At 43.2% G+C, this 24,675-nt stretch overlaps 1 protein-coding gene across 1 annotated transcript in view; it reads right to left on the reverse strand.

Annotated features, from left to right (window-relative positions):
• The window catches only part of GLUD1 (glutamate dehydrogenase 1), a 154,307-nt gene that overhangs the window by 71,564 nt on the left and 58,068 nt on the right, over nucleotides 1-24,675 (reverse strand). Inside the window, exons 4-5 of the mRNA XM_033941121.1 lie at nucleotides 11,116-11,179; nucleotides 3,142-3,236 (exon numbers count right to left, since the gene is read on the reverse strand). Coding sequence (XP_033797012.1) covers nucleotides 3,142-3,236; nucleotides 11,116-11,179 — 159 coding nt within the window. The remainder of the gene's footprint in view (nucleotides 1-3,141; nucleotides 3,237-11,115; nucleotides 11,180-24,675) is intronic.

The following is a 24,675-nucleotide window of genomic DNA, read 5'->3' on the forward strand; positions in this document are numbered from 1 at the left end:
GCAAAGAGAGACCTTGAAAATAAGAGTGCATTGCCGGTAAAAATACAGAGTAAAAACTTTTTTAGGTATATTGAAGCAGGAAGCCAGGAAAATAATTAGTTGGACTGCTAGATGACCGAGGGATGAAAGGGGTACTTAGGGGAAAAAAGGCAATAGCAGAGAGATTAAATTAATTCTTTGCTTCAGTTTTCATCGAGAAAGATATGCGGGAGATACTGGTGCCTGAAATGGTATTCAATACTGAGAAAGAGAAACTGAAATAAATCTCCAACACTGGAAGACATAATGGGGCAATTTGACAAATTAAACAGTAGCGAATTGTATGGACCTGATGGTATACATGCCTGAGCATAGACATAATTGAAAAATTTACTTGCAAAACTATAGTTAGTGATTTGTAATTTATCTTTAAAACCCAGTATGGTACCAGAAGGTGGCCAATGTAATGCTGATTTTCAAAAAAGATTCCACAGGTGATTATAGATCAGTAAGGCCGACGTTGGTGCTGGCCAGGGCAAAATGGTAGAGAGACAAAATTACAGAGCATATACAAAAGCATGGATTAATTTTCTTCTAATCAAAAATTGCTTTCAAAATCTCATCTTGCCTTTGCAATGTTATAAGACTGTCTCTTGAGTAATCTGTAACAAGAAATGATGTTGAACCTTGTATGGCATTAATTTTGACTGTTATGAGGAGGTTTCTCTCTTGCTTCCAAAGATAATCTAACTTGGGTTGGCTCCAAAAGTACAAATCTCTGATTTTCCATTTTCAGATACAAATTCGCCTTCAGTAACGGTAGGGATGCTGGACAAAACATCTGCATTTACGTTAAGCATGACCTAGTTTATAACAAACTTCAAAATTGTGTTTAGCCAGCTAAGCAATCCACCACTGCTCTACTGCTCCTACATTTTATGTTTCCATATAGTGGTGTGGATTATGATCTATTCAGTACATTAAACACTCCTTAAATTTCTCTGTGGTGGCCCACAAATGCCAAGAGTTCCAGTTTAAAAGCGCTATAATTTTTGTCATTTTATTCTGCAAGTCTTAGACCATGACTGCATATGTAATCACTAGATCTTCACCATTTTGTACGTGACTCAAAATTGCACCAAGCCCACAAGCACTTGCGTCAGTTGTTGAAATGAAAGAATGATCAAACATTGGGAACACTTAATACTGGCACTGATGTTAGTTTTTGAATCAATGTCTCAAATGCATGCTGGCATTCAGTGGTCCAATTAAAAGGAGGTAGGACTTTATACTTTGTAGCTTTTTCAGCGAGTTTATGAAGTGGCATAACAACCTGTACGAAACCTGGAACAATTTTTCAATAACTGGCAAAGCCTAAGAACTTCCAGACTTCATGTACTGTCTTTGTAATAGGCCAACTGGTAAGAGTGTTAGTCTTTTCAGGGTCTACTGCAACACCCTCTTCGGAGACAATATGTCCCAAAAACTTTACAATCTTGTACAGTAGTGTACATTTTGCTGGGTTTCAACTTTAATCCAGTCTCCTTTAAATTTCTGAAACAATTTCCAGACGTTAAAGACGCTGATCAAATCTATCCAAGAAGATCAATACATCATCCAAATAACAGGATTTCAAATACTGAATCATTAAAAACAGCTTGCATGAGTCTTTGGAAACTTGCTGGTGCATAAAACAAACTGAAAGGCACGCGTGTGCATTTGTAAAGGCCAAATGGCATCATCATTGTGGTTTTTGGGATATATTCTTCCTTCAAAGCCAATTGGAAGTACCCTGAGGTTAAGTCAAAAGATGAAAAAATTGGCTTTTCCCCCCAAAAAATCCAAGCTTTCTTCTATTCTGGGAAGTGGGTATGCATCTTTAATAGTGACAGTGTTTAATTTTCAGTAATTGCAACAGAACCTCAGGCCTTCATCTTTCTTATGAATCACCACAGCCAGCAATGCCCAAATACTATTCCCTGAGGATTCCCTGAAAATCTAGATCTTGGATATGACTAGAATTTTTGGAAAATATGTGGAGAAACTCTCCTGTAGGGTTGTTAGGATGTGCATCTCCAATATCAATCCCATGTTGGATAACAGAGTAACCAATATCTGTGTCAGAGACAGGAAAGTCCGACTGGTATTTGTTCAATAATCCTTCTAGAGCTTTTTTCTGCCCTTCAGTTAAGCCATCCCACTCAACTTTAACAGAAATGTGATTAGAGTTTTCAGGTGATGATCAGGGTTAGGTTCAGCACTAACCATACATGTGATGTTCTTCTGACGGATCAATTTTAAACTGGCACACTTCAGAAAATGTAATTTCTTCTGGACTAATGATCTCTGCCACTCTAGTTCATGGTAGAAGTCAAACAGTATTCCTTCCAGAATTAAGCACGCATACAGGTACTTTGCCTTTTTTTTTTTTTTTTTTAACATTTGCGAGTACACGGGCAACCATCATTGTTGAAGGCAGAATGACTGGGTTGGAACAGCTGCCACAGGACAATTTTCAGTGGAACCCAATTTGTAACACTTTCCCATTATTTCCTATGGGGAAACTCGCTTTGATAAACGAGCATTCTGGATTACGAGCATGCTCCTGGAACGGATTATGCTCGTAATCCAAGGTACTACTGTACACTCATTTATTTCCAATAAGTTTAACAAATCCCAAGCTTTCAGTGGGTTGTTTGCTTTTTTTTGCTTGAACTTTGGCCCAAATTTGCAAACTTCGGCCCCAATTCGCCATAAAATTTAGCTTTAGGATTCTTACCAAATGAGAACTTTTAACTTTGAAAAAAGGTCATGTGCATGTTGCAAAATATTAATCCCAATAATTCCTGGGACAGTTATAGAATCAAAAGGATCTCTATCTTCTATTAAGAAGGTACACTTAGAAGGGAAGGTTTGACCTATACATTTGATTACTGCTTCAATACATTAGCTGCTTTTAATTTTAGTTTCACCCCACAAATTGTTGCTTCAATTAATTGAATTTTACCCAATTACATCATGATTGTTTTTCTTCCACATGACCTTTGCCTGATGCATTCGCACTTAGGGTTTGAAGAATTGTTTTCACTCTGAGTCTCTTTTTATAGAACCAGTTCCTGTTTTTGTCAGAAAAACATTATTACAAAATATATGCATACTTACTGTATGTCCTATCGTATTTGCATATGTGTCTGCAATCCAGGACATCTCTCTCTCACCTGTGCTCATGTCAGGTGCAGGTACATCTATACCAGGCCCTGTCGCGAGAAAGAGAAAAAATTTTAATCATATGTATGAAGTAATCAAATTTCTCAAAGTGGAGAAAAAAACCCCTTCAAATTCACACTCAACAAGATTATTAAAGCTGTCTTATGAGCTTTCATCAACATAGGTCATAAACCCCACTCACATTTATCTTATTTCTCAAACATTTATTAACTTCTAACCGTCATTGTCAGCTGAGCAGTTTGTGAAAAGCAAGATGATATTTAATGCTTTTTCTCATGTCATGTTGGTGGCACTTTATTGATATACAGTACTATATTTGGACAGCAACTGAAAATTCTTTGTTACAATTTGTTGTTGAGTTGAAAAAGTGTCAGGACTTAAGTTTGAGTTAACATGCAAATGTACATTTTTTAGATGTGTGCTTGAAACTCCAGCAAAAGGTGGCGATAACTGATTTAGAGAATGAAATGGACAGAACACTTTATTAAGGTTAAGGTTTAACAACATGCATCCTCTTCATTTAAAAACTAGCATTCCATTTACTCAATTTATAAGATTATTGGAGGATTTGTAGCACTTCAGATGCTGAAATGTCAAAAGAAATTATGGAGGCTAAAAATGGGCAACACAATAATAGATGTTAAGCAGTAGTGAGATGTGCTGGTAATTATTATCACCCCTCGAAGACGCAGATGCAAAGCGGGGTACTCCTGTAGGGAAAAGTATTGCTTGCTTTGGCACCTGGATTTGCAGTGGAGACACGGTTTTGAGCACTGCCATGTACTAGCGTATTTGGAGAAATGGATGTCTGATGAAAAATGGAAGCACTTCTGTTCCAGCCAAGGAGGGAAATGTCCTAGTGGATAAGTAAACTGTTTTGTATGTACATGAGAAGTGTCATTTGGATTTACCATTGCGTACTATGAACTTTACAGATTCTATTTTGATGCTTTATGCATTTTTTCCTGGAATTTCTGGACAGATACTCTTGCTGAGATTTGTGACCGTCTTCTCCTCAACATGCTATTAACTTTTTCTTACTGCTTTGCATATCATTTTTTGCAATTTTTGCATTCTGATATTTGGAGGATTTTCCTTTTTGTGCGTTCCTGTTGTTGGATGGGAAATGATTTACTCTTTTTTCAGCTTTGTGCTGTTATAAGTACCTCGTTATTAAAGGCAAGGTCTTTCTCCTCCACAGTATTGTTGTAGAGCAGGGATCTCAAAGTCCCTCCTTGAGGGCCGCAATCCAGTCGGGTTTTCAGGATTTCCCCAATGAATATGCATGAGATCTATGTGCATGCACTGCTTTCAATGCATTTTCATTGGGGAAATCCTGAAAACCCGACTGGATTGCGGCCCTCAAGGAGGGACTTTGAGATCCCTGTTGTAGAGTATCAGCCTCCATTCTCAGCAGTAGGGGATAAAAGTATTTTGTTTTCTAGTGATTTCAACTATCCCAATATTAACTGAGTAAATGTAACATCAGGGCATGCTAGGGAGATAAAATTCCTTGATGAGGACGGCTTTATGGAGAAGCTGGTTCAGGAATGGACAAGAGGCGAAGCACTTCTAAACCTGGTTCTTAGTGGAGCGCATGAATTGGTGCGGGAGGTAATGGTGCTGGGGCTGCTTGGTAACAATGATCATAACATGATCAGATCTGATATAACCACTGGAATATGTTCAAAGGAAATCCAACACAACAGCATTTAACCTTAAAAAAAGGAGACACTGATAACATGAAGAGAATGGAGAAGATAGGAGCAGCTGCACAGGTCAACAATTTACATTAGGCGTGGATGTTATTCAAAAATACCATCCTGAAAGCTCAGACTAGATATATTCCAAGTACAGTGGAACTTTGGTTTACAAGCATAATTCGTTCCAGAAATATGCTCGTATACCAAATTGCTCATATATCAAAGCGAGTTTCCCCAAAGGAAGTAAGGGAAACTCGCTTTGATTCGTTCTACCTCCTCCCCCTCCTCCCGAGGCTACCGGCGCTGCTCCGTTCCCCCCCCCTCGAGACCACCGGCGCTGCTCCATACCCCCCCCCTCCCGCTTGCGTTGCCCCCCCCCCTGCGATCTTACATCCCCCGCCGGAGCACCCAAATAGCAAAACCTACCACGATTTGGCACCGGCACCAATGCATAAGACATTTGCACATGCTCAAGACCTTCTGGTCTCGCTCTCTTCTCGGAGAGAGCGAGACCAGAAGGCCTTGAGCATGCGCAAATGCTCAAGGCCCAGTCCAGACCAGTCCAGCCAAGAGGGAGGATCTCTGATGCAATGCACAGCCCAGCCCAATCAAGAGGGAGGATCTTTGGGCACCGGCATGTCTTGTGCGTTGGTGCTGGTGCCAAATCGGGGTAGGTTTTGCTATTTGGATGCTCGGCGGAGGATGTAGGATCATGGGCGGGGGGTGCTAGATCGCTGGGGGGGGGGGGCCACTCGTAAATTGAGTCAAGCTCGGTTTCCGAGGCACTGATTTTGCGAATGTTTTGCTCGTCTTGCAAAACACTCAAACTGGTGCACTCGTAAACCTTTGTATTAAAAAAAGGAGGAAGGAATGAAAGATTAGGTTTCTTACCTCTGCAAATCTTCCTTCTTGTAAATCTCCTCTGGAGGCTGAACGAGAGGGTTCCTGTATGTCTGATAACTTCTGCTGCAGGGCAACTAAAAGATAATCCCTCCCCTTTAGGCTACCTGCCCGGGAGCTTCCTGTCCTGCTCAGTTAGTAGAAAAGCCATGTAGAGCTATGACAACAGGAAACAGAAGAAAAGAGAGGGCGCGGGAACTCCCGCTACCAGTCAATTCTGCTCAAGAAATTATTATACTAAACTACAGCCAAAAAAGGCCAACTGGAATCAAACACAATGTGAACATTATAAACTGCAAAACCCAGAAATTCCTGGAACGGTGATAAAGCTTTAAGATCAGAAGGGGCACCCCCTGGGAACCCCTCCAACCCTTAAACCTTACAAAGGGGAATATGCATGTAATTCTTAGTGAGGCTGGTCAAAGACAGAAATCCAGCTTACCAGTTACTGAAGAGGCAACCTGCGAATCAGACAAAACAGATGGGCGGGAGTTCAGTCTCCAGAGGAGATTTACAAGGAAGATTAGCAAAGGTAAGAAACCTAATCTTTCATTCTAGTACAATTCCTCTGGAGGCTGAACTAGAGGGACGCAACAAAGCAGTCCCAAATCTCAGGGGAGGGGGGGCCCCCGATGAGCCCACAGCGAGAACAGAAGTGCCAAAGGCCATATCACCCTTAGCTGCCACATCAAGCCGGAAAAATCTGGAAAAGGTATGAAGGGAAGCTCATGTGGCCGCCCGACAAATCTCCTCAGGCGAGACCGCATGAGATTCAGCCCAAGAGGAAACCATTTCTCTGGTAGAATGAGCCTTCAACCCAAGGGGAGGCTTCTTCCCTGCCACCACATAGGCCGCGGAAATAGCCACAAATATCCAATGCGAAATGATAGTCTTGGAAGCAGGCCTACCCCAACCCGTGGGGCCCAACAGAACAAACAGATGGTCTGACAGATGGAAGTCGTTAGTGGCCTCAAGGTATCTCAAAAGGAGGCGCTGCAAATCCAGAGACCACAAAACATGGTCCTGAAACTTGGAACCTGAAGGAACAAAGGCTGGCAAACGAACTTCCTGGTTGACGTGGAAAGTGGAAACCACTTTCGGAAGAAAAGAAGGCACAGTCCTCAAAATCACCAGACTCTATGATGCGAAGAAAAGGATCTCTGCACGACAAAGCCTGAAGCTCTGACACTCACGGTGCCGAAGTGACTGCTACCAGGAAGATGGTCTTAATGGTAAGATCTTTCAGAGAGATCCCATCCAGGGGTTCATAGGGCGGACGAGCCAGGGAGCATAGGACCAAATTCAGGATCCAGGATGGGCAAGACAGGCGCAAGGAAGGCATCAGCCTCCGAGCCCCCCTCAAGAATCAGACAACATCTGGGTGAGAAGCCAAAGAACCCCTGAACGAAGAGGGACCTAAACAGGAAAGACCTGCAATCTGAACACGCAGAGAAGAAACCGCCAGATCCTTCCTGAGGCTATCCTGCAGGAAGTCCAGAACATGAGCCACTGATGGTACAAATGGGTCCACAAGCCTGAAAACACTTCCAGGCTTTTGTGTAGGCCGATACTGTCTATTTCCGCTTGCTCTGCAGGAGTGTGGAGATAACCGCAGAGGCTGCCCATTCAAGTGCCAGGCCTTAAGACCAAAGTGGTCCGGATCTTGAACTGCAATCGGGCCATGCCTGAGCGACCTCTGATAGCAAGGAAGATGCAGACCTGAGCTCAACCTCATCAGGGATTGATGCACTAACATCGCTTAGCAATGCACAAAAAATGAATGAATATTAGCGATTAAAAAAAACAAAACCCCAATACCTAGCATTCTGTTTGCCTTCTTAGAGGCCGCTACGCACTGTGGCGACGGCTTCATTGTTTTGTCCATCAGTACCCCTAAGTCCTTCTCTTGGCTACTTTCACCCATTACCAGCCCTCCCATCGTATAGCTGTACATCGGGTTTCTGTTTCCTACATGTAAGACTTTACATTTCTCTACATTAAACTTCATCTGCCATTTATTTGCCCACTTTCCCAGTTTGTTCAGGTCCCTTTGTAAATCTTCACAATCCTCCTTAGTCCTAACCCCACTAAAAGGTTTTGTGTCATCTGTGAATTTTATAACTTCGCACTTCGTCCCTGTGTCTAGATCATTAATAAATATATTGAACAGCAGCGGTCCGAGTACCGATTTCTGCGGAATACCACTCGTGACCCTTCTCCGGTCCGAGTAGTGACCCTTCACTCCTACCCTTTGCTTCCTGCCCGCCAACCAATTTTTGATCATCTATGTACGTCTCCTTCCACCCCATGGTTCTTCAGTTTCCTAGTAGGCGTTCATGGGGTACCTTATCGAAGGCTTTTTGGAAATCCAAGTATACTATGTCTATGGGGGCCCCTTCGCCCATTTGTTTGTTAATTCCTTTGAAGAAGTGCAGTAAGTTCGTTAGGCACGATCTTCCCTTGCAGAAGCCATGTTAGCTTGTTTTCATCAGTTTGTTCCTTTCTAGATGCTCATCGATGCTGTTTTTATCAGTGCTTCCGCCATCTTCTCCGGGACCAAAGTCAGACTTACCGGTCTGTAATTCCGCGGGTCACCTCTCGATCCTTTTTTAAAGATGGGTGTAACATTCGCTATCTTCCAATCCTCCGAGATCACCCCTGTTTTTAGGGATAGATTACAAACCTGCTATAGTAATTCCGCTACTTCTTCCAGTACCCTAGGGTGGATTCCGTCTGGGCCCGGAGATTTGTCAGTTTTTAATCTATCTGCTTGAGTACGGCTTCGAGGCTTATCTCCAAAGATTGTTAATTTTTTTTCTCTATTATTGCCAAAGAAAGGTAGGGCATTAAAGAACTGGTTCTCTTTGATAGCTCATCTACATCTGCTACTGGCATGAAGAACCTCTTGTAAAAGTACCACTCAATGATTTGATTCAGAAATATATGATTTTTCTGATGCGAGGAAGAAAGGGTTACCTTTGAAAGCTAATCAAAGTACATTAAGTTAGTACAATAAAAAAAATATTTTTTCCTTTTATTTCAACACTAGTTTTTTAGCCTGTTACATTAACGGGTGCTGGAATAGATGTGCAGACTTAGGCATTTCTTTCTTTCTTTCTGTCTCTTCCCCCCTGTCCAGCAGCACCCCTTCCCTGCTCCCCCTGTCCAGCAGTAGCCCTTCTCCCTTCATTTTACCTCCCCCCTGTCCAGCAGTAGCTCTTCTCCCTTCCTTTTACCTACCCCGTCCAGCAGCACCCCTTTCCTGCTTCCCCTGTCCACAAGTAGCCCTTCTCCCTTCCTTTTACCTCCCCACCTGTCCAGCAGCACCCCTTCCCTGCTCCCCTGTCCAGCAGTAGCCCTTCTCCCTTCCTTTTACCTCCCCCCTGTCCAGCAGCACCCTTTCCCTGCTCCCCATGTCCAGCAGTAGCCCTTCTCTCTTACTTTTACCTCACTCCTGTCTCTCTCAGGTAAGCTCCTCTCCCTTTTACCTCTGGCTCCTTCACAATGCCGAAGAGCCATGGTCATGTTCCCACATGCTGTCTGTGCACCTGGCAGCAGTGCCTTGACCCCTAGAGGCCTGGACATTTGCCGTTCTTCGAGGCGCAGGCTGGCTGGGGTGTGGGAGAGGGGAATCCATTGCCGCATATGTACATGAGAACAAAACTGCCGCATGCGGCAGCATGAAGTCATGATCACAGAGGCACGCAGATTGAAGTGCGCATGCGCACTACAGGTTTTATTATAGCGGATATTACCTTGAAGAGTGGACTAACACAGCCAGCACACCATTTCACTCAAGAAATATATGAACAGGGCTGCTGCCAAGGTTGCATCAACAACATTCATCAGACATTTGTGGTACTTGTCAGAACTTTTGGGTGGTCTGGTCTTTTTTGATGACAGACTAAGCAATGAAGTCCAAGATGGTGGCAAACCTTCAGCTTCCCACAGAAAACACCTTCGTTGTTTTTAAACCTTCAGCTTCCATAATCCACAGGTTTGATGAAACGTCTTGACTGCCCTCCTGAGTCAGTTGGTCCCATCAGCCTGGCACCATGTATAACAAAGAGAACTTATGACTTTTTTGCTGTTCTTGACAAAAGTGGACAAGAAAAAGTTCACTTTCTGGTTAAAGATCCTGTAAACTATAGAAATGATCCAAAACTACCAGTAATTGAAGCAGTCAGCATCAATGACGGTAGTCAACAAAACCACTGAAAGAGCAAATGCCTTAATGCAGCAATATAATTCAAGTATCACAAAGAATAAGAAGCAGCTCCTTCATCTTGTTGCTCAGCACAGAAAGATTTATCCAACTTACTCCAAAGTCACACTGAATACTGACAATGTAGGACAACTGTTGAGCGTTCACACATTTTTGTATTTACTTTGGAACACCAACATTAGTTACCAGTCATCACTAAATACTGAACAATGCACAATAAATCATATGGCCAACAAGCCTATTTTTAGCTGTAAGTAACAGTATGTATTTTAACTTCGTTCCATGTACATTTGCTCACAATTTATATGGAAAATTGAAATTTTGTACTTGAATTTTATATATTAAATGTAAAAATCAGTGAGTGACTTCTAATTATCAGCAAAGTATTCTATGCATAGCACTTAGTATAGCTGGCTAATTCTACTATAATCATTTGTTCATAGAAAAAAAAAAAAAGTTGATTCTCCGTCCTTATAACAAAGGACCCAACTACCAGCTTGCTAAACATGAAGATGTGACTCCATGGCGCTGATTGTCCAGCCTTCTTGCAATGTAAACTGCCTAGAAGTCATTTTGACTATGGCGGTATAGAAAAATAAAGTTATTATTATTATTATTATTAAATGTTCACCAAAAGGCTTATAATTTGGCACAATTAACAGTGGCTAGACATAAAACAAAAATAGATCTAGTGGAGGTCATGTCATAAGAACATAATTGCCATACTAGGACAGACCGAAGGTCCATCAAGTCCAGTATTCTGTTCCAATAGTGGCCAACCCAGGTCCCAAATACCTAGCAAGATCCCAAGTAGTAAAACAGATTCAATGCTGCTTATGTCCCGTGAACTTGTTTTTGGACTACCCTAATTCAAATTATAGGTTGTCTTTTACTGGCAAAATACAAGTTTGGGTATTTAATGAATTTCTATAGCCTGATTAGGTACCCTAAGGCCTTTAAGACTAGATTACTAGTCCTAGTGAATCTCTGTATGTATCACCTCTCTTTGTAGAAAGGTAAAAATCGATTGTTTCATATATACTGTATCATTGCATTACTGCTATAAAATTTATTGCATACCAATGAAGCCTTTCTTTGCCAGCTCAATAGTGAACCTCCTTGTAATTTTTTCCAGTTCATTATCCTACAATTAAAAGAGAGAGAGAAAAAAATAAATATCAAACATTACATATTCAGCTATTCCCTCCCACACCCAAGTGATTTGACAAGCATATCAAAAAACTTAAATAACATGAGGCAAATACTTCAGCCTCAGACCTCAAACTTTTTAATATCTTATTCACTCCTGTTTGATAAATAAAACAGAGAAACTGCAACAGTAGACAAACTACTTGTTTCAGACTGAATTATCCACTGTATTTTGCTAACCAGACAGCATTTCACAGCTGAGTGTCTTCAGTACCTCTGAGCACAAATAAAAACAAACTTTTCCCAATAAGCAATCAATTTGATCCTAATGCAGCATTTTTATGTTCCACAGTACAGCACAAACAGGAAGATATTAAACATTTCAAAATATTGTTCCATTTTGTTTCACTTTACAGACTCTTGCTGTTGACCCTATACAACCAAAATGCTGTTCAGTGTAGGGACAGCCTGTCTGCATGTCTTAACTAGACTATAAATTCCCAAGAAGTTAAGGCATGTGCAAAAGGCATGGAAATTATGAATTGAATAGTACATCCCAGATGACTGTCCATTATGTTACTGTATAGTACTACATGCCTTAACTTCTTGGGACTTTATAGTCTAGTTAAGACATGCAGTCAGGCTGTCCCTACACTGAAAAGCAATACATGTCCTTGCTGTCTTGCTCAAGGTTTAAATGAAGATGTACGATAGGCAGACAGGCAGGATAAAAATTGGATTTTTAAAATTTAAACTGGATTGTTTTAAGAAAATGCTTTTTTGAAGAAAAAGCTATCCAAAGATAGTTAAGATATTTAAGATACACTTTAGTCCAAAAGTTATTCATCATGAAATAAGGATTCATTTTTAATTATGTAGCATGAGGCTGTATATTCATGCAATGTTTAATTTTTTGGGTAAATGAATACATTCAAATTTCATTAATCCATTCATCATGTCACAGGCAATTTTTCTATCTAGAAGATATTGCAGATGCAATATTCCCTTTAAGTTGCAGGGCCACACACCTCTTTTGAAGACACTGCGCAACAGGAGCAGCACTTCCCTACCACCATCCCGACTACTTCTGTTGCCTCTCTATATGAGCAGAGCAGCGGCAAAACAGGCTGCCTCACTGTCCTGCCAGCTGCACTTGCAGCCTCAATATGATCAGCTGCGGGCTCTGTCATAGAACTGGAAGATGTCAGAGAGGCGTGAATGGCAGCTGTGCAGACTGAGGCTGCGAGTGTGGCCCCGCAGGAGAGTGAGGTAGACTGTTTTGCCACTGCTGCTGTTTCTTTAGATGAGCAGTAACAGTGGCTAGGGTGGCCATGGGAGGTAGGAGAGAAGTGCTGCTTTTGGTGCGCAGCACAAGCAGAAGCAGCAGCTGGGATGTCAGATGGGGAAGAGACAGGAGGGAGAGCTGATGAAAAGGTGAGGAGGCGAAAGAAAGAAGACACTGGATGGAAAGAGGGAGGGGATGGGGGTGATGCTGTACAGAAGGCGATGCAAAAAAGGGAAAGAGGACAGATGGTGTGGGGAAGAGAAAGATGGGAGATGACAGAAGGGGGAAAGTGAAAGAGACGTGGCTGACACTGGATAGAAGGGAAGAGGGGAGAGAAAAAGGGCAGATGGTATGGGGAAGAGAAAGATGAGAGATGGAGGGGGAGGAAGTAAAAGGGGAGATGCTGCATGGAAAGGAGAGAGGGCACATAGTTGATATCTGGAAGTTGGGGAGAGAAGTTGTCAACACTGGATGTCAGACAGACAACAGGAAGATAAGGAAGGAAGGGGAGAGGGTGGGGCAGATGCTGTGCAGAATTGAAGACAGATTCTGGATAGAACAGGGGAGAGAGAGGGCAGATGTTGGGGGGAAGGAAAGACAGAGGAGAGAGATGATGGGGGGGAGAGAGAAAGGGGAGACGCTGTAAACCAGAGACTGGTACCAATATAATTGAAAAAATAAATAGCTTTGGCCAATCAGGGACTTCCTTAGGCTACTCCCTAAGGATGTCCCCGATTGGTTCAGGCACCTCAGGCCCTCAGGTACCTGAGCCAATCAGGGCCTTAGGCCCCTCATCGTGCATCACATGATGCACCGGGGCAGGGCCTAAGGCCCAGTCGCATCCAGGAGGCCTACAGAGCAGGAGGGACTGAGCACCCCTCCTGCTCCCAACATTTTGAGGTACAGGGAGGGGGGTCGTGGAGCCGTGGGGCAGGGGTCCAGGGTCGGTGGCAGGAGGGAGTGGTCAACCCTCCTGCTGGGTTTTTTCAGGAGTAGGGGGAGGTATTTGCTGGCAGGAGGGAGTTGGCATTCCCCTTGCCATTTTTTTTTTGGTCGGGGAGCCGACCGTTGGCAGGAGGGAGTGAGCATCCCTCCAGCCTTTTTCTTTGGGAAGGGGGGGTGCATTTGACGGGGGGGGGGGGTTAATTGGCCAGATATTTTGCATGTGTAATACACGCAAAATATCTGTCCCATTTAAAAAAAAAAAAAAAAAAAAAAGCCATCAACAGCAGTGAGAAAAGGCTGCTTCTCCTATCACTACTTTCAGGGCTGCCCTGACTCAATCGTTCACTGAGCAATTGAGTCAGGGAGTTTGCACGCAAATGATTTGCACCTCCGTGCAAATTATTTGCACGCAAAAAAGGAAATGAATCAATTACTGTTGGCCAGTAATCGGCCAACAGCGATTGAATCGCTACCTTTAGTGAATCTGGGCCTTAATGTCTTCAAACACATAACACCACAGCAAGACTTCTTCGTAGAAGGATTGTAGCAAGCTATGTGCAGGCAATGTGACTGGGAGGCAGGGTCTACAAAACTGTCCTATACATTGCCTTCCTTGCTTGGCTGTGACACAGTGAGAAAATAGGAGCTCTAGGGGGCGCATCACATAGGGCACATATCTGGCTTGGGACAGTCCTGCTTTGTAGATTCCAGAAATATGAAAATGTCACTCATCTGACCACATTAGCTCCCTATTCCTTTCTGAATCAAATTCAAAATATTATGCTTGACTCACCAAGCCTGCTATCCAGGCCTACTTTTGTTTTTGTTTTGGTAAGAACCTACATGCCCAAATGACATTTAAGCTCACTAGATTCCCACTATGTTCTTCCAGGTCTAAAAACAAGTTCATTACGAAGTCATAAGACATTTTGCTTTCTACTTTTTAACGCCCAATCTTTGGAATGGCTTATACCTTTCTGTGCTCAAAACAATCCTTTTAAAAATTCAAGGTTTCACTTAAAACCTAATTTTTCCAACAAGCTTTTTATGACCAGGCACCAAACTGATTGCCTGACCAGACAAAGATACCGATCGTGGTTGTAATTTATTGTATGCTTGTGACCTATCCTATTAACTGGCTTTTTTTTTTTTTACATGCACCACTTTGACCTGCTTACCTGATTAGGTAGTATATCAACTACACACTAACCAAAAGTAACAGACATGAGGACAGTATCTGAATTCAAGAAAGAATGGGACAAGCATAGTAAATATTAAAGGACAGTAAGGGATTGTAGAGCTCAGCAGTTAGTATGGATAGGAGAACTGGATAGGACAAATGGTCTTTATCGGCTATCATTTCCTATGTTTCCATACCTTACATTTTCTTAGTAGGTCTGCATTTCGATTAAATTTTTAAATTGCGATTGTTTGATTAAAGGTGAGGTACAGCCAATCCTTGAGGGGCCCACACATTCTCTTCCTCCTCCCCAAATTAGGCATATCTTTGCTGGTAAGGATGCTGAAGACATCGCCAATCAAAGAAATCCATTGACAAAGCTACCTCCTTGTGCTGTCTCAAGACTGAAGAAGTTAGCAGGATGCCTCCAGCCAACAATGCCAGCACTCTGAGCATGCTCAGTTTATGCAAATGGCGGTGTTTGGAAGCATGTCACTCATTTCTCTACTCCTGAGGCAGTACGAGGAGGAAGAGGGCAACTCACAGCAGACTTCAGCAGGCTTCAGCTACCCCATCAGTGAACAGGTGCTGCAGCTTCAAAGGGAGCCCAAACCCAAGGGAGGAGTGTCCCCAATATCTTCCTTTCTCCCTCCCCTCCTCACCCCAGGTCTCTTATTTTTTTTAATTGATAGTCTTTATTCAAAAAAAGAGAAACCAGCAACATAGCAAAGTAAAAAAAACAAACAACCCACTTCAATCATTGTATCATAGCAACAAGGAAACAGGCTGCAATCATGATGGTAAATTAAACATGTGCATGTGTCATCTGTAACGCACCCATTCCCAAATACTTGTAAATTATAATACCCAACCCCTCGGTACCCCCAATACCTCCCCCCATCTCCTATATAGTGAACAAGAAACTATAGAATTGAACCCCTCCACACCCTCCCTTACCCACAATTTTCACAAAGCATTCACCCTCAATTCAAAGCTCCTCCAAATGTTATCATAACCATGTCTTTTGCCATGCTGTAAGGCATATCAGCTTATACATATTCTGCCACTTCTGTAGCTTCTGCACCACAATTGTCCAGTCCAGTGCTGTGGGTTGGTTCCAACTGGCAGCAATCACAAGCCCGGCAGCAGTTGGAGAGCCAGCTTGCAAAAGCTAGACTCCTTGCTCCAGATCGAACCCAAGAGCCAGGCACTTTACACAATATCCGGGATAGCTCCCAAAATACAGAACCGCAAAACCCCTGCACCCAAGAACACTCGCAACACATATGCAAATAGGTCCCCCACTTCCCCACACCCTCTCCAACATTGCCCATCCCCCCATCCCTGTTTCCCTTCCGTGGCATAATACCATCTCAAAAGTACTTTATATCCATTTCCAGAAATGCTACAATCCCTAATGAGGAGACTGCCCACCATATTGTTTCCTATTGCCCTAAATCCACCTCCCATGCCCTCATATAGGGTAATGACATTGAACCCCGAGAGTATAAGCAGTGTTCTCCCCAGGGCCTTTTAGCCGGACGCTCCGCCCGCCTAATTTAGATGACCACCCGGCTGTCATCCATCGGGAATCCTGCAGCTGCCGCCGCTCAACGTAAAAAAATCCCCCCAAAAAACCACCTCTCACTGGCTTGGAGACGCGAACTCATGCTTCGGGGCTCTAAGGTGTACGTGCTGGCCTCCCTTCTCTTCCCTCCGAAACCGGAAGTCACGTCTGGGGGGGGGGAAGAAGAGAAGGGAAGCCGGCACGCACACCTTAGAGCCCCGAAGCATGAGTTCGCTACGGGCTAAGGCAGGAGACAGGCAGGAGACTGGTCAACGATGGATGGAAGCTTACAACTCGCTGCCGGGTCCTGCCTACTTTCTGTTTCCGCGAAGGCAGGACCTGGCAACAAGGAAGGCCCGAAGCAAGTTGTAAGCTTCCCTCCGTCGCTGACCTATGGAGGGAAGCTTACGATTTGCCTAGCAACTTTGCTGACAGATGTATGAGCTGGGAGGGAAGGGGCGGCTGGGCAGGGCTGATGCTGTCGATGCTCATCTCGCCACCCTTGTTCTCTTTGCACGGCCGGTGGCGGAAACAGTGTAGAGCTAGAGCTGGCTGCCGTGGACCGGGAGCGGGCGTTGCTGGCTCAGCAGTGGCAGATGCACGTGCTTTTCACATGCTATGGTGACAACAGCTCGCTGACAGTGCAAGGCTTTTGGCAGCTCCTGCGCAGCTTTGGTTTGGGGCAAGTCAAGTGGCTACCGGGGGAAGAGGAGGAGGAAGATGCCCGGCACCGGGGCTGGAACCACGGCTCCTATTGCCCACCGCAGCTTAGCTCTGGCAGCGCCCACAAGCCCCGAACCGCTAACCAGACAACTATCCCAAGGCCGTTACAGCCGGAGCCCCAGGAGATGAGACGCCGAGTGCCACTGTGACTAAACTGATTCATTATTTGCCTGTGACTTTCTGGTATTTAGGATTAACTCTTTCCATTCAACCCTTGACTTTAAACACACAAGTCAAGAAGTCTAAGCACATTTATTTATGTTTACAGGCATTTGGGAACATAAAACATAGTGAAAGCTACTTCTGACCGGTGATAGGACAAAAGCGCGCGAGACTTCGGCGCACCCACATTTCAGCACAGACAAATCGGTGCAAGACCCCAGTGCTCCGCCTAAAAAGTTACTTTTAAAGAGCTCTAACGGGGGTGGGGGGGAACCTCCCCACTTTACTTCATACTTTTCGCGCTGCCATTGGGGGGGGGGTGTCATTATAGAGAAAACTGAACTTTTTTTTTTTTTTAGGAAAATTGGGAAAAAGTTAAGTTTACTCTATAATGGAGGGTTTCAACCCCACAACTCCCCCAATGGCAGCGTGAACAGTATGAAGTAAACGGGGGGGGGTGGGGGAGTTCCCCACTTACACCCCGCGTTGGAGCTCTTTAAAAGTAACTTTTTAGGCGGTGTGCTGGAGTCTTGTGATGATTTGTCTGCGCTGAAATGTTGGCGCGCTGAAGTCCCGCAAGCGAATAACTATGAACCGTTGTGACCTTGCCCTCCCCCCCCCCGAAAAAAAAAGATTCTGCAATGGGAGGGTCCTAACTGGTGTTATTTAACAGAGCAGGGACTGGATGCTTGAAGAATGTGATAATTTTTAACTGCCCAATGTGAGCTGTAAATCGTATATAGGCGATGAGGTTTTAAGGTATTATGGCCTTAGATATGCTGATTTGTTGGAGGCAAGGGATGGGAAAATGTTTTTGTGCTTAGTTTTAGTTTATCTGTAGCAGGTTGGTACAGCATGGACAAGGATGCCTGGCGAAGACAAGTGCATTAGACTATGACATCTGTGTTTTGAATGGTATACAAAGTTGTAACGTGGAAGGATGGGCTGTTGAGAGAGATAGAGGAAAAACTGTAAACCCTGAGCACGTTTTTTGAAGGATGTGTTTTGTTGGGTTTTTTTCTGAGTATCATGAATAGAACTAGTGTGCATCTTTCTGTTATGCTGCACCTGAATGAACAAGTTTTCTCCTTAGTATCCTTTGACTTATTTAAGGAAGGTATTGTTTTCCTAGTATGGTAGTCCTGGGGTTATTGATGCAGTTGCAGTGCTATAGAGAAACACTTTTCTAGATTATACATCTTATTGTTTGGGGGTGTATTGGGGGAGGCTTATCCTTGCTTTTAAAGTTGGACTTATAAATGTATTCTGCATTATTATTATTTTTATATTAATAGGATTTTTATAATTTTGACATTGGGGAGGAGTATTTTAATGGTTGTACAGTAGGGTTGTGTGTACATGAAAAATGAATGGAAGAAATTGCATTACAATTAGTACTATTATAATAGAAGTGGTGTCAGGGACGGAGCTGGGACTGAGGTACTCAGTTGGTATTTGTTAGACTTAGGGGGGTACTTGGCTTGAAGAAGTTGAGAAACATTGGTTTCTAGGTGACTAGTATGGAGTTCACTAAGTAAGGGTCCCTTTTACAAAGCCACAGTAGCAATTCTCCCATGGCAAATGCACCAAAGTCCATTCAATTCCTATGGGCTTCAGTGCATTTGCTGTGGCAGAATTGCTATCGCAGCTTTGTATAAGGAACCCTAAGGCAGGAACTACTGTCTCTGTGCTGTCTTAAAACACAGATTGCCGGGGATGCAAAGCATTAACTAATTCAACATGAGTTTGAAGTACAGTAGTTTTGAAAGAAATGGAAGGTTTGATACTGGCCAGTAGTTATTCAGAATAAGAGGATCTGCATTACTTTTTTTTCCAAAGGTGGCTTAAATGCTACTGGAACACTGCCTAAGAGTCAAACCTTAAAAAAGAAAGTCATATTGAGCATTGGAAAATAATTAATAATAATCAACTAATAAAAATAGTGCACATTTAGAGATCTTTTTATTAAGGCGTGATAGCTGTTTTAGCGCACACTAAACGCTAACGCATCCATAAACTATAATGGACACGTTAGCATTTGTTAAAATGGCTAGCAAGCCTTAGTAAAAGGACCTTTTCATTTTCCCCACCACCAAATTTCCCCATCCCGCTCCACCCAGCTAGAAAGAATTTCTGGGGAGAACACTATATAAGCACCTATATATAGCCAAAATAGCCCCTTTCAGTAGGGAGGGACCAATTAGCTTATCAAATGGAGGAGTTTTCCCCTTAAGCAGCTCCCGCAAAAGCCCTGATGCCTGTAAATAATGTTGGACTGGTAAATAGAAAGGGGGGGGGGAGCCTAAGGAAGAACCCATATTTTGTCTGAAGTTCATGGAAGGGTCGACCTCTTCCCAATGCCACATCAAAGCCCCATGTCTCTCTTAATTCTCTCCCTCACCAATATGAGCCAGCATCTCTCCTCCCCACTCTACTGCAGCTTGCTGACTCCCTCCCTCCACCTGGTTCATCCTTAGGCCAGTCTTCGGTCCTACAGCCAGTGACAACCTTACTGAAAGGCTGCCTATACCAAGCCTTTTCCTCTGACTCACCTGTTTTTCTAAAAAACAAACCAAACAGGAAATTCTATTAGAAGGAAAGGCCTGGTGCAGGCCACAGGCAACTTTTCAGTAGGGCTGCCATTGGCTGCAGGGCTGAAGACTGGCTTAAGGGTAAGCCAAGTATGAGGGGTGGAGATGCCGGAATGTGGCATTAACCACAGTTAACATGCAGCCCTAATTCTTAGCATCTGTTACACAAAGCTACAATTTCAGTTACCCAGCTAGTTAATTTTAAAAGTTTCTATTATCTAGATATTCTCATTTCTACTCAAAGCAAAAAATTCATGCAACCAAGGTTTGAAGAGCTTCACTATTTTACAATGTAAGTTAACTGCATTGTTTATGGGGCAGGTCTAATACCACTGCTGGGTGCTATCCCAGGCAGGTCAAACAAAGGTGGTGCACAGGCAGTATTTACAGGCATCAATGCTGTGGTCACTCATTAAACTAGAAAAAACCTCCCAAACCCCAAGAGAGGAAAATGACTAGGGGAAGGAGAAAAAGACCAACTGAACACTCAATCAACTGTGTTAGAAATTAATAAATGCTTAAGCGGGAGAGCCCTCAGTCACACAGCCACCACTGGGAAACCCCAGGGAAAAGCTGACGCGAATTTACACCCAGAAGAGTGTTAACTGCGAAACATCCCCGGGCTCTCTCCGCATAATAAGTGAATAAATAAAGTGCAACAATAAAGTGCAGTATGTGTGAAAAAATATGATTAAATAAAAAAACACACCAATGAATTAAGTTGAAATTTGTCTCTATCCCCCAATCATGGGGCCAAAAGGAAAATGAGTGTCCAAATCTAACCAAGTTGAACACAAACTAGAAGAACTTAGCTTCTCCGTGTGTAGGCAGTCAGCAAAAGATGGCTTCCTCCTACGGGACTCCATTTCGGGGGTGCACACCCCCTTCTTCAGGAACTCGACTGCGCTGGGTCTCTCAGTTTCTTCGACACAGCTTGGAAAGCGAGGTAGAAAATGGCACTCAACTGGAGAGGACGCCTCCAATTTAAACTGCAGACACAAATGTAATTGGTTAGAAAAGTCAGCTGACTAAACAGCTGACATGCCGAATCTGTAACTATTGAATGAATAAGAGAATACACTGAACTGAAAAATGGTAACAATAATAACTGGCATCTGACAGGACAATGCAGACAAAAATTAAGATCTTTGTAAACCTGAACTAGTAAGTATATTGCCATTCCATATAATCGTTAAGTCCACATGGGGACAAAGTTTGAAGTTCAAAGATCCAGTATTGTTCTCTACGTTGCAGCCAAGCTAGTTTGTCCCCCTGGTGGTCTTCAAACACTTGTTCCATAATGAACCAGCGAAGATCTTGAAAAGCATGGTTAAACTGTATACAGTGAGGAACCATGGGGGCACTCATGGATTGGGTATTAATCCGTGAACGATGTTCAATCAAGCGGGTCCTGACAATCCTCTGTGTCCGGCCCACATATATCATACTGCAGGGGCATATGATAACGTATACAGCCCACTTGGATTTGCAGGTAGTAACTGATTTGAGAATATAGGATTTGTTGGTCCTGGGATGTTGCCATCTGTTCCCTTCGATAGTGGTTTTACAGATGTCACATGTGTCATTGCATTTAGAATGTTGACCATCGCGATTGGAAATCTCCTTGCAGCTGGAATAGTTAGAATGAACCAGATAATCTGACAAATTTTTTGCACGTGAATATGCAATACGGGGAAAATCTTGGAAAACTGGGTGCAACTGAAGAATGTGCCAGTGCTTCCGCACACTCTGAGCAACCCTCCTAGCGTGATCAGAAAACGCTAAAACGCAAGTGATGCCAGAATCTTCTTGGGCTGGAGTGGTGGAAAGCAACAAATCCCTGTTGGCATACAAAGCCCGGTTGTAGGCATTTTGGAGAACACGATGTGGATAGCCCTTCTCTTTGAACCTGGTAAACAGCTTGCGAGCTTGGTTTCGGAACTCATTGATGTCAGTGCATAACCTGCGGATACGAAGAAACTGGCTTATAGGTAATGATTGTTTCAATTTGGTCGGATGACAACTCGTGTAATTTAAATAGTTGTTAACCTCGACTGTCTTTCTGTATAGTGTAGTGGTTAAAGTGTGATCAGATTTGATAACCCACACATCCAAGAAAGATATTTGGCTAGAATTTGACTCCATGGTGAATCTCAAATTGGAGTCCAAGAAGTTAAGCCAGTCAAGGAAGTGTGATAACAATTCTGCCGGTCCCGTCCAGATGCAGAAAACGTCATCGATGAATCTGCGCCATATTTTGATATAAGGGTACCAGGCTGAAGAATATAAGTGATGTTCTTCGAAACAGGAAACATATAAGTTGGCAATGCTTGGAGCTGCAGCCGTGCCCATGGCGACGCCATGTGTCTGTAAATAAAATTGTTGATCAAACTGAAAATAATTGTGATTTAATACCAGTTGAGCCAATTGAATGAGAAAATCTGCTCTGATCCGGTCGTGATGAATATCTTGCATGAAAATTCTAGAAATCAATTCAAGAGCAGCTGACTGGGGAATGTTGGAATAAAGGGATTCAAGGTCCATTGTAACTAGTATGTGAGTGTCCTGAATGTCAGTAATGTTAGCAATGCAAGTCAAAAAATGAGTAGTGTCTTTAAGATAAGACCTGGCACTGGTCACCTGAGGTTTGAGAAACCAGTCGATGAATTTGGATAAGGGCTCCAGAACCGTGTCTCTAAGGGATACTATGGGTCTACCCAGCGGGGGCATGATTTGCTTATGAACCTTGGGGACTACATAAAATGTCGGACGCCTGACATTTTATGTAGTCCCCAAGGTTCATAAGCAAATCATGCCCCCGCCGGGTAGACCCATAGTATCCCTTAGATTCACGGTTCTGGAGCCCTTATCCAAATTCATCGACTGGTTTCTCAAACCTCAGGTGACCAGTGCCAGGTCTTATCTTAAAGACACTACTCATTTTTTGACTTGCATTGCTAACATTACTGACATTCAGGACACTCACATACTAGTTACAATGGACCTTGAATCCCTTTATTCCAACATTCCCCAGTCAGCTGCTCTTGAATTGATTTCTAGAATTTTCATGCAAGATATTCATCACGACCGGATCAGAGCAGATTTTCTCATTCAATTGGCTCAACTGGTATTAAATCACAATTATTTTCAGTTTGATCAACAATTTTATTTACAGACACATGGCGTCGCCATGGGCACGGCTGCAGCTCCAAGCATTGCCAACTTATATATGTTTCCTGTTTCGAAGAACATCACTTATATTCTTCAGCCTGGTACCCTTATATCAAAATATGGCGCAGATTCATCGATGACGTTTTCTGCATCTGGACGGGACCGGCAGAATTGTTATCACACTTCCTTGACTGGCTTAACTTCTTGGACTCCAATTTGAGATTCACCATGGAGTCAAATTCTAGCCAAATATCTTTCTTGGATGTGTGGGTTATCAAATCTGATCACACTTTAACCACTACACTATACAGAAAGACAGTCGAGGTTAACAACTATTTAAATTACACGAGTTGTCATCCGACCAAATTGAAACAATCATTACCTATAAGCCAGTTTCTTCGTATCCGCAGGTTATGCACTGACATCAATGAGTTCCGAAACCAAGCTCGCAAGCTGTTTACCAGGTTCAAAGAGAAGGGCTATCCACATCGTGTTCTCCAAAATGCCTACAACCGGGCTTTGTATGCCAACAGGGATTTGTTGCTTTCCACCACTCCAGCCCAAGAAGATTCTGGCATCACTTGCGTTTTAGCGTTTTCTGATCACGCTAGGAGGGTTGCTCAGAGTGTGCGGAAGCACTGGCACATTCTTCAGTTGCACCCAGTTTTCCAAGATTTTCCCCGTATTGCATATTCACGTGCAAAAAATTTGTCAGATTAACTGGTTCATTCTAACTATTCCAGCTGCAAGGGGATTTCCAATCGCGATGGTCAACATTCTAAATGCAATGACACATGTGACATCTGTAAAACCACTATCGAAGGGAACAGATGGCAACATCCCAGGACCAACAAATCCTATATTCTCAAATCAGTTACTACCTGCAAATCCAAGTGGGCTGTATACGTTATCATATGCCCCTGCAGTATGATATATGTGGGCCGGACACAGAGGATTGTCAGGACCCGCTTGATTGAACATCGTTCACGGATTAATACCCAATCCATGAGTGCCCCCATGGTTCCTCACTGTATACAGTTTAACCATGCTTTTCAAGATCTTCGCTGGTTTATTATGGAACAAGTGTTTGAAGACCACCAGGGGGACAAACTAGCTTGGCTGCAACGTAGAGAACAATACTGGATCTTTGAACTTCAAACTTTGTCCCCATGTGGACTTAACGATTATATCGAATGGCAATATACTTACTAGTTTAGGTTTACAAAGATCTTAATTTTTGTCTGCATTGTCCTGTCAGATGCCAGTTATTATTGTTACCATTTTTCAGTTCAGTGTATTCTCTTATTCATTCAATAGTTACAGATTCGGCATGTCAGCTGTTTAGTCAGCTGACTTTTCTAACCAATTACATTTGTGTCTGCAGTTTAAATTGGAGGCGTCCTCTCCAGTTGAGTGCCATTTTCTACCTCGCTTTCCAAGCTGTGTCGGAGAAACTGAGAGACCCAGCGCAGTCGAGTTCCTGAAGAAGGGGGTGTGCACCCCCGAAACAGAGTCCCGTAGGAGGAAGCCATCTTTTGCTGACTGCCTACACACGGAGAAGCTAAGTTCTTCTAGTTTGTGTTCAGCTTGGTTAGATTTGGACACTCATTTTCCTTTTGGCCCCATGATTGGGGGATAGAGACAAATTTCAACTTAATTCATTGGTGTGTTTTTTTATTTAATCATATTTTTTCACACATACTGCACTTTATTGTTGCACTTTATTTATTCACTTATTATGCGGAGAGAGCCCGGGGATGTTTCGCAGTTAACACTCTTCTGGGTGTAAATTTGCGTCAGCTTTTCCCTGGGGTTTCCCAGTGGTGGCTGTGTGACTGAGGGCTCTCCCGCTTAAGCATTTATTAAT

Source organism: Geotrypetes seraphini, chromosome 4, assembly GCF_902459505.1.
Source record: "Geotrypetes seraphini chromosome 4, aGeoSer1.1, whole genome shotgun sequence".
NCBI classification, from domain to species: Eukaryota; Metazoa; Chordata; class Amphibia; order Gymnophiona; family Dermophiidae; genus Geotrypetes; species Geotrypetes seraphini.